This window comes from Branchiostoma belcheri, unplaced genomic scaffold (assembly GCF_001625305.1).
Source record: "Branchiostoma belcheri isolate BF01 breed outbred unplaced genomic scaffold, Haploidv18h27 scaffold131, whole genome shotgun sequence".
Lineage (NCBI taxonomy): Eukaryota > Metazoa > Chordata > Leptocardii > Amphioxiformes > Branchiostomatidae > Branchiostoma > Branchiostoma belcheri.
In genome coordinates, this window is record NW_017802725.1 from 775,896 (window position 1) to 786,856 (window position 10,961).

Genomic DNA, 10,961 nt, shown 5'->3' on the forward strand with positions numbered 1-10,961 from the left:
CTGTAAACCGGAACACACCCCTCAAGGTCATGTAAGGTCAAAGTTCACAGGTGACTGGCTCTGTCAATGCTGTGGTCTAACTGTGGTTGTGAAATTTGTGTTTAGACAGAGTTCTTTTGCCCCAATGGTTGTCAGATTGATGTTTAAGCAGAGTTATTTTGCCTCAGTGGTGTTAGAAAAAAGGCTACATGTACAATTTTGAATTGGTGTTGTAAATAGGTTGTATGTGTACTGAATATTACAGGTGGTATTTTGAGACCTAATGAGTTATTTGTGGAGGAGAAAAATGGTTTAAACATTAGACAGTCTTAGGAGTTCAGTCTAGTGTTTTATACCTATAATGTTATAGCTATACTTTTAGTTATAGTATTTTGCCTCAATGGTGTTAGAAAAAAGCCTACATGTGTTGTACATCGGTTGTATGAGTACAGAATATTACAGGTGGTATTTTGAGCCCTGATGAATGATTTGTGGAGGAGGTAAATGGTTTAAACACTAGACAGTCTTGGGGGTTCAGTCTAGTGTTTTATACCTATAATGTTATAGCTATACTTTTAGTTATAGTATTTTGCCTCAATGGTGTTAGAAAAAAGCCTACCTGTGTTGTAAATAGGTTGTATAAGTACAGAATATTACAGGTGGTATTTTGAGCTCTAATGAATGATTTGTGTAGGAGAAACATGGTTTAAACACTAGACAGTCTTAGGAGTGCAGTCTAGTGTTTTATACCTATAATGTTATAGCTATACTTTTAGTTATAGTATTTTGCCTCAATGGTGTTAGAAAAAGGCCTACACATATTTTGAATTGGTTGTATGAGTACAGAATATTACAGGTGGTATTTTGAGCCGTAATGAATTATGTATGGGGGGGGGGAGAAAATGGTTTAAACACTAGACAGTCTTAGGAGTGCAGTCTAGTGTTTTATACCTATAATGTTATAGCTATACTTTTAGTTATAGTATGTCTGTGAAGTATCAATCACAAGAGAAATGCTTGCTCAAATCTCATTTCAAAACCTTTATTTCATTTAACCTTCAGATAATAACAACCTGTACAACAAAATCAAACAAAACTTTACAAACACACATGGTATGAGCTATACATGTGCAGGTGGACATCTGATTTTAATAATTATATAGTTGTACAATTTATACAGTTAGCTCCAGTTTATTTACTTTTTAAAGTAATACATACATCAAAATTACAAACGGTACAATTTATCAATCCATTTTGTCATTCCTTATTCTGGGGTGTAGTAGATAGTGCTGAGTAATAGGAAATCTATGGGGGTTTTTTGTCAATATTGACTATAGTAAAATTATATCAGTAATTGGTATCAGACCTACAGCTTCCAGCTCTGGGAAATATGAAGTACAGCATAAACAAGAAAGTATGATGATTTTGAACGCTAATATGTAACGTTACATATGGCAACATTTATTACATTGTGATTTTCCCCTATGGTACAGCACTAACGCTGTGTCCAGACTGATACAGTATGATTGTCATAATCAGTCACCACCACATCTCCACCTGGTGACACAGTAACAGCCATGGGATCCTCCATACCACTTACAATGTAACACAGAAATCTGCCCTGACTGTCAAACATTTTCACACAACCATTTCCATTGTCAGCCACAATGATGTTTCCCATCCCATCAACACAAATGCCCCGAACATCATTCAGATGACTTTTATCAGATCCTTTACTCCCAAACTTGAACTTGAAGTTCCTCTCTCTGTCCAACACATGGACACAGTCATTGTTGCCATCAGTGACCAGAATGTTCCCCTCCCCATCCACAGTGACATATTGTGGAAACCAAGGCTCTGGTGACCTATGACCTGAACCAAATGTCCCCACCTCAGAACCATCTTGGTTAAACACTCGAAGTTCACCATTCTGCCCAACACACTCTGTAACAATCACCTGTTCTGTTGCCATAGATACAGTTATGCTACGGAAGTATCTAACATGTGGCAGATCTATTGTGGCCAAACAGGTGCCTTCCCTGGAATACTGCACTACATGATCCTTACTCACCACCCACAGGTTGTCATTTCTATCTACAGCAACATCATGTGGTGCTAACTTTTCACCAGTTTCCCCTGGCAGAGTTGTTGTGAACTCTCTGATATAAACACCATCCATTGTGAACACCTGGATTCTGCTGTTACCATAATCAGTAATGTAAACCTCATTGTCTTGTGAGACAGCTACTCCCAAAGGACCTTTAAATCCCCCCCTACCTGATCCCATTCCACCAAACCTGACTTTCCTCACCCATGGTTGTCCCACCCTGATTGGTCTGACATTTGTACTTCTAGCTTTTCCAGAACTTTCGTTTTTGGACAGAACTAGAGCCATCTTGTTTGACATGTTTTTTGTTGTTACCTTTCCCAGCTCTATCAGTGTACCAGATTTCTTTGGTTCAAAAGAAGAAAGTTTAGTTTCACAGACTTCAGGAATTTGAGTGTTCTCAAACTTTGCAAGTTTCTCTCCCAAGTTCAAGTCCTGTGATAGCCACACCACCTCTTCTTGCTCCAAACGCTTTTCTGCATCTTCACAAACCCTGGACAGTTCAGCCAGCTGAGTCAGCACAGTGTCTCTTGGTCCTGTCAGAGCTGCCATGTTGTCCTGATGAGTCTTGTCCACAGTAGCCAAGAGCCCATCCCTCTGTTTTTGTAACTTCTGTACCTGTTCATCGAAAGCTTTGTTGATTTCCTGTAGGGTTTCTGTCTTGTTGTCTGTCAGCCTTTTTTGAACATCTTGAATGTTCTTGAGGAAAGTTGAGAAGGCTTCCATCTTCTGTTGTCCCTTCTTGAGCTGTGCCCTGATGTTGGCTTTTATCTGTGGTGCAGCCTGTTTTACGCCCGTGATGTTGTGCCCAGGGTGGCCATCTCCGATACACTCACTACAAATAAGTACGTCACACTGCTGGCAGAACAGATCTACTTCTTTTGTTGGGTGAAATCCACACCTGTTCTTCTGTTCTCCCACCTGAGTTTTCTTGGAGAATTCCTCACACAGGTTGGCCAGATCATGGTTGTCAGGAAGTCCTGCAACTCCCTTAGAGGTCAAAGTCACAGGTTCTCGACAGATTGAGCACCTGAATGGTTGCTGTTCTTGAGGTGGCTTCTTTCTGCAATCCTCCAACCATTTTTTATGTTGGCTCTCTAAACACCTCGAACAGAAGGTGTGCAGACAGGGTAGTGCTTTGGGCTTCGTGAAAGGCTCAAAGCAGATTCCACAGGAGAGATAGTCCTCCAGGATTCTGTGGCTTTCGGTGGTAGAACTTGGAGCAGCTGCCATTTTCAGCCCCTGGAAATGGTGTCCTTGTCTGCCACTCCCGCGACAAAGTTCATCTTCAGTTCAACTTTGCTCCAGCACATGACCACTTCTGTTTGAAGAGTGAGCAATTTGTTTGTTCATCTTCTGTATGGTGAATATGGACTTTGATGCCACAAAGTTAATAATTTGTAGGGAGATGCTTAGAAACACACTCAAAACATATTGCCATTAAAAATGAAAAAAAATTGCCAGTTGAAAGTATATTAATTTTGAAACAAAACACCAGCAATACTTTTTTTATAAGAGACCGAGAATTCTACTTATTGCTCTGGGTTCTAATGGCAATGCAAAGTTTTCATCCATGTATGACTGTACTGTGTGATATTCCAACCTGTTCAAGGAGATCTGCCTTGTTAATGTATTACTTTAAGTTGTAATTAATATACCATAATTTTGCTTTGCTTTGCTTTACTTCATTTGTCCCCCTCCCTACAGACCGCAGGTTGGTGCTTGTAGAAGAGCTGACACCAAGCCTAGCCAGGGAAACTGTATAGTATTACACAAACACAATGTACAAGTCTGATGTGTCTATAATAAATTTTTTTTCAGACCCTACATTGGGGCATGTAGAAATGTTGACTACCAGTCTAGCAGGGGAAATTGTGTGGGTTCATGTACCATTCAGATGTGTCTATAATTATAATACTTTTTATTTGCTCCTATAGACCATAGGTTGGTGAGTTACTAGAAGATTTGACACCAAGCCTAGCCAGAGATACTGTGTGGATTCATCTAGACACAAACACAATGTACAAGTCAGATGTGTCTATAATACTTTTTATTTGCCCCTACAGACCGAAGGTTGGTGCGTGTAGAGGAGCTGACACCGAGCCTAGCTGGGGAGACTGTTTGGGTTCATGTATACACATGCAATGTACAAGTCTGATGTGTCTATAATACTTTTTTTTTGCCTCTACAGACCGTAGGTTGGTGCGTGTGGAAGAGCTGACTCCTAGCCTTAGCCGGAGAGACTGTGTGGGTTCATCTACTAGACACAAACACAATGTACATGTACAAGTCTGATGTGTTTATAACAAGTTTTATTTGCATCCATACAGACCGTAGGTTGGTGAGTGACTAGAAGATTTGCCTGTACATCTATGTATGTAGTAAAAGCAATACATGCTGGGGTAGAGAAGAAGCCATCATGACTTGTTTGAGTTCTCCCCCATCTAACTTAACATCAGGTTCTTACAAAATTAATGTACATTACAGTGTACTATAATTTTGTCAGGTCAAATAGTATCGACAATAAAGAAGTAATCAAATAAGTCAAACAATATAATTAAACAGTTAAACAAAAGAAACAAGTTTTCTAATAACTAAAATGAAACAATACAGTGAATCAATGAATCAATACAATGTTATGGATGTAAATATTGTATTATTTGTAAGATGTGCATTTCCCATGCATCAATTAGCACAATCAACTAATGATATATTAGTTGTAGTGGATTCCAAACAAACGACATTTTACTAACTCTTAAGATACTGGTCACTACAACTAATATATCATTAGTTGATTGTGCTAATTGATGCATGGGAAATGCACATCTTACAAATAATACAATATTTACATCCATAACAAAAGTACATCTTGATAGAGCATAGACAAGAAAGTAGTGATGGTTATGACCACTATAATTTGCAATCATTATGTCGTGTGTCATTTTTGCTCAATGCTTCTCACACAGGATATGAACACAACTGTAACAGTTTAATTTTGTATTTGGCAACTTGTGTTGCAGTGTGATTTTCCCCTGTATGGTACAGCACTAATCCTGTGTCCAGACTGATACAGTGTGATCTTTCCAATGAGTCACCACCACATCTCCACCTGGTGACACAGTAACAGCCCAGGGAACCTTCATACCACTTCCAATGTAACACAGAAATCTGCCCTGACTGTCAAACATTTTCACACAACCATTTCTACCATCAGCCACAATGATGTTTCCCTTCCCATCAACACAAATGCCCCTAGGATATTTAAACTGACTTTCATCAGATCCCTCACTCCCAAATTTGAACTTAAAGTTCCCCTCTCTGTCCAAGACATGGATACAGTGATTTTTGCCATCAGTGACCAGAATGTTCCCCTCCCCATCCACAGTCACATATCGTGGCCACCAAGGCTCTGGTGACCTATGACCTGCCCCATATGTCCCCACCTCAGAACCATCTTGGTTAAACACTCGAAGTCGACCATTCTGCCCATCAAACTCTGTAACAATCACCTGTTCTGTTGCCATAGATACAGTTATGCCACACATGTATCCAACATGAGGCAGATCTATTGTGACCAAACAGGTGCCTTCCCTGGAATACTGCACTACATGTTTCTCACACACCACCCACAAGTTGTCATTTCTATCTACAGCAACATCACATGGTTCTAACGTTTCCCCAGTTTCCCCTGGCAGAGTTGTTGTGAACTCTCTGATATAAACACCATCCATTGTGAACACCTGGATTCTGGTGTTACCTTTATCAGCAATGTAAACCTCATTGTCTTGTGAAACAGCTACTCCCAAAGGACGGTTAAATTTCCCCCTGCCTGATCCATATCTCCCAAACCTGACTTTCCTCACCCATGGTTGTCCCACCCTGATTGGTCTGACTTTTGTATCTTTCCTTTTAGGCTGTACCACGGACTGTTTGACTTGTCCTGTATTAAATGCTGTAGGCTTATCCATGGATTGTTTGTCTGACATGGTTTGTACTGGATTTTTTTGCTGACGTCCACATGCACCCTCCATCGGTTGCTTGGCAGTCAGCAGCTGTTTGAAGCTGTTTGGCTTTTCATTCAACTCTGTTGGGAAAGAATTCAGTCAAATAAATTAACAGGCAGTAATATCATATGGTAATAAACAAGGTACATGTGCATACTCACATGTTACTCAATTTCTACATTCAATTTGTTTTGACCCTTTCTCATGATATAGACTGAGTGATAGCTGTCAGATGAAAAAGAAATGGTACATGCAGTCTAAATGACAAGTCCATCTATGGGTAACATCAGGAATAAATATTGTCATTTTTTATACTGAATCTTAGGTGACTTTCTTAGATATCATAAAAGTCTTGTACCAGGATATTTTTCCTTCAGACTGTCCACAACAAGTTGTAGCTCTGCCTCTTGTAGAGCCTCCATCAGCACCTGTATGGTGGCCGCGTTTCCCTTCCGCTTGTGCCATTCCTGCAGTAGTTCCATACAGCGAGACTTGTCATCCCGCCGTTTGCCTTCAATGTTTTCTATGTCTGGTGTCTCAAACCCCAGACACCAAGCCAGGTCCTTCCAGTCTGAGCTCACCTTGTTCTTTATAAAGATGAAATACCTCCCAACATCTGAAAGGTGATATAGAATGTACAGTATGGTGAAACAAAGTCATACATGATGCACAGAGTGACTACAGATTATCTATGAAATAGAATACAACTTTATGTACATGATAATTACTTACTTTACTTACTTACTTATCCTTTATCTTACCTATTGATCACATAATGATAAACATGATAATTAGTGGCATTCATATCTGCCCCCTACATCATCCAGCTAGTCTTTATAATAGCAGAATGACCCAACAACAATCAAATTTGACTGTTGAGAAAAATTGGCGCACATTATGTAAAATGTGACCTTCAATGATTTACTGGTAAAACATCCTTAATGAAGAGGAAATACTTCTTAACACCTGCAGTGAATGCAGCAGTTTCTTGCCGTGAGTGCACTGCGCCCAAGTTTAAATCTAAGTTTAATTTAAGTTTAAGTTTGTGGATCTAAATAAACCAACCAACCAACCAAAGTTTAGGTACACAGGAAGGTCTGGCAGTGGTTCAGAGCTGCTCCTGGGCGTCTTTTGCTTTTCATTTGTCCCTGTATGACAAAAGTAGTACATTTAAGTAGGTTTAGATATTACAGGCAATGATATCATTAGCATATGAAGAACAAGGCACATTTATATACCCTAAGGCCACGTTCACACCAAATCGCTGTAATCGTTTTCGATCCAGTTTTCACCGAAGCCTAGTGATGCATACCGGTTCACTGGACTTGGATCCGGACTTATAAGAATGTTTAGGTTCAAGTCCAAAAAAACCTAAAGTCAAGAACCGAGTCCGGACTTATTACCATAAAAGACCATTTCACATATTACCCCTTTTCTTTCCAAACCACCTAAAACCTTCCGTAGATTGCAAAATCTTTGCTGCAAAATGAAGAAAACCTTGCCATTGGGCATCGTCAAGTACCACCCTCCATGTTATGTGGCCAAAGTTTCACCCAGATAACATTGCAAGGTTACCAACAAGTCCGGACCTGAACCTAAACCTCTGGACTTGAATCCGGACCTGAACCTAAAATTGGGTTTAGGTATGCATCACTACTGAAGCCAGATTCAAGTGGCCCCTTCTGAACGCTGGGAGGTAGTTTCAAACCGGGTTCCTTGGATCACGATTTGCGTCTGAATGCAATGTGATTTGAATGTGACTTCCCCAGTTTACTTAACATGTTAACCCGGTCATGGATCACTGGGTGATATTTCTTTATTTATGCATGCAATGCCAAAATTTACGTGTCAGCAACTTAAAGGGCAGTAATGACCGAATAACGTGTCCATTCTAGGGCGAGCTTCAACGCCTCTGACTTCTGCACCTGTAACTTTCCCTTAAGGCTAAACCACTGATTGTTTGATTTAATTATTATATTTTGTTGCTGTGGGTCTATCCATGAAATGTTGGTCTGACATGGTTTGTACTGGACCTTTTTGACGACTTCCACCCTCCACTGGTTGCTTGGCAGTCAGCAGCTTTGCTGTTCTAGACTTGACACTACTCTTGACACTTGCTTCTGTATCTTTCATTTTAGGCCGAACCACTGACTGTTTGACTTGTACAGGTGCTGTGGGCTTATCTGTTGATTGTTGGTCTGACACGTGTTGTACAGTAACTGGTCCAGGATCTTTTTGCTGACTTCCACCCTCCACTGGTTGCTTGGCAGTCAACAGCTCTTCTATTCTGGCTTCCAGGCTCTTGTTGGTCTCCTGAAGTTTCTGGATTTCCTCATTCATTTCTACCTTCTGTTCCAGGAGGATTTTCTCCGCTTTCTCATTTTTCTCTCTCAGCATCTTTACCTCCCTCATCATAGCATCTACTCCAATCCTTCCTGTCTGCACCTGCCCCTGCATCGTCTCAAGCTGAACTTTCACCTCTTGTTTGGATTTCTCTCTCGCTGTTCGTACGGCTGACTGTACTTGTCTGTACGGCATGGTCATGTCATCAGTCCCATCTGTATAGGGCTGGTCTCCTCGACCAATCGCAGCCAGGTCTAGGCCTCTCAGGCTGGAATGGTCCACATGTCTGGTGGGGGGTGGCAGGGCCAGCAGGTTGTTGACAGAAGTGGTACGGTCCAGTCCTGTTTATTAGGAATGATGCAGTCAGTATTAATGTCAGATGTTTGAGACCATATTGAAATGTTACTGAATTAAGGGTTAATGACCCGCCCGAGGGGAATATGGTGTGATAAAGCCTTGTCAGTTGCTATAACCACCGAATAAAGCCACCAAGTGAGTGAGAAAGGGCGGGCCATTAATGCTATTATCATATAGCTTATACGATAGCCTATCCAAACTGACACAGTTAAGTGACACAATGTGCAATTTACCTGTTGCACAATGCTGAATAGAACATAGAACATCTGGAGTCACCTGAGGTAACTGGGGAAGGGTCGTTGTCTATTTGGGTCAAAGGAAGGGAACAGGTGTCACCCGAGGTCATTGGAACACAACTCAAGTTACTTTTAGTATTTTAGGATTTTTTTAGAACAGAGCGGTGTTCTTTTTGGGTCACCTGAGGTCATATGCGGGTGATTATTAGATGTTTAATGTATGGATTGTGATGAATAAAGACCAGGTTTTGACTCTACTTCTGACATTACGGCGTCATAAGGAATATGGAATGGAGCCTTCTGATAGGTCAACGTCACCCGGCTATATGATAATACTGTATATTCAATTTGCCAGAAATTATGTTGGCATTTATTGAAATGAAAGTCATCTATCTGCTAAACAGCAAGCCATCAGTAATACTATAAGTTGTGGTTCTCACCTTGCCCCAGTCTGTCTCTTACTTGCACATAGTCTTCATGCTTCACGTGGAGCCTCACGATCAGCTGGGCGCCCTTGACCTTGTCCTGTAGGTCGTCTGAGATGAGGATGTGTGAGAGTTGTTGAGACAGGGTTCCCTCCCCCACCCTGTAGTGGTTGTGGTAGAACCTGTCCACATCAGTCTGGCGCAGGAACGTCAGGAGGAGGAGGATCGATCCCTTCACAGCTTCTTTCAACAAAAAAGCCTTGTGTGACAGGAAAAGCTTTACTGTTTTCTTGTAGCGCCTGCGGTCTCTGAGCACCTTTGTTGTGAAAAGTTTTTTCTCTAGTTTTAGAAGCCGTTTTGACAGCATAACATCAATGTCCCCTGCCTGCCCCCTTGCAGTTGGTGGCTGCACTGCAGCCAAGTTTAGATGCACGGGAAGGTCTGGAAGCAGACAGGATTGAACTTTTGATGAATCCATGATGCCATGACTACTGGGGGTATTCGGACTTAGCTGCCCTGCCCGGTCCACCTAAACCGCTGCCCGGTCCGGTCCGAGGCCGCTAATGGGGGTTTTGCGTATCCAAGCATTTCTCTTTTTCTGAGTGCGGTTGCGCCCCCTAGCGGAAAGCACCGGAAATGCAACAGTACACACAATAAAATCTACTCCTTGTCAGCATCAAGTGCGTCCCAATTATGTTTTTTTTTTCACCAACTATTTGCAATTACAATTTTGAACCCGTATAATTATATTTACCTCAGTGCCACGTGGTATAAATGTATAATTCTTTTTGCATTGCTTGTAAGACTATTGGTGGTAATCATTAAAAACATACCCCGCGCGCTGCAGGGACCTCCACGATGGGGAAGTGGCGCTGCGCCACCCAGTCCTTATCTCAGCGCCACCAATTTTCCAAATTAGGGAATTAACTCCCATATTTCCCCGGTAGATTTGCTAGTCATTCGCTTTTTCTTCGACCGAGCGGCGTGGATCGATTGAGCTGCTATTAATAAATTGGTCCCTATTGTCTGCACAGTCGATGAATTGTCGATCTCGCTATGACGCCACAAAGAAAACATTGTCAATGGTAGAAAATCAGACATCCCACTGGTGTTTTACAACGCAATTTTCATGTAATGTAAATAACTTCGACTACCTCTAGCTCTGTTTACATTGTCAAGCAAAGCGGGACGATCACCAAATAAAAAAAAACACGTGCACGCTAGTATCGGCAGTGCGGCGGGAAAATGATTCGTTGCCAGAAGAAGTGATACGAATGAAAATGACAAGCATAACATTCTTTCCCTTGTGGTATGAGCTTTGAGGCCGTAAAATGTTAAAAACAGCTAGAAACACTCTCGAAATGGCGACGCGTTGACGGTCCTTATTGGAAAACAAAGGGCAAAGGTCAGAAAGATGGCATCCATATGTCGTGGATATTACAACTCGTTAAAACGATATAGCAAGTGCACGGAAAATGTAATTTTTTCGGGCTAACATTGTAAATAAAAT

The 10,961-nt window shown here is 41.3% G+C and overlaps 3 protein-coding genes across 4 annotated transcripts in view; 1 reads left to right on the forward strand and 2 right to left on the reverse strand.

The window, feature by feature from the left end:
- The window catches only part of LOC109464090 (aspartate--tRNA ligase, cytoplasmic-like), a 62,862-nt gene that overhangs the window by 23,996 nt on the left and 27,905 nt on the right, over window positions 1-10,961 (forward strand). The gene's annotated exons all lie outside the window — the stretch shown is intronic.
- LOC109464088 (tripartite motif-containing protein 3-like) lies at window positions 1,274-3,382 on the reverse strand. Its single transcript, XM_019761017.1, has one exon. The coding sequence runs from the start codon at window positions 3,317-3,319 to the stop codon at window positions 1,475-1,477; it is 1,845 nt and encodes a 614-aa protein (XP_019616576.1). The 5' UTR covers window positions 3,320-3,382; the 3' UTR covers window positions 1,274-1,474.
- LOC109464091 (E3 ubiquitin-protein ligase TRIM71-like) lies at window positions 5,008-6,990 on the reverse strand. Of its 2 annotated transcripts, XM_019761021.1 has the most exons (3): window positions 6,449-6,990; window positions 6,164-6,170; window positions 5,008-6,130 (listed from the first exon to the last, which is right to left on the reverse strand). In XM_019761021.1, exons 1-3 carry the CDS (start codon window positions 6,570-6,572, stop codon window positions 5,134-5,136), a joined length of 1,128 nt encoding a protein of 375 aa, XP_019616580.1. In that variant the 5' UTR covers window positions 6,573-6,990; the 3' UTR covers window positions 5,008-5,133. The 2 variants fall into 2 exon arrangements, with proteins under 2 accessions (XP_019616580.1, XP_019616579.1); XM_019761020.1 differs by having other exon boundaries at window positions 5,008-6,170.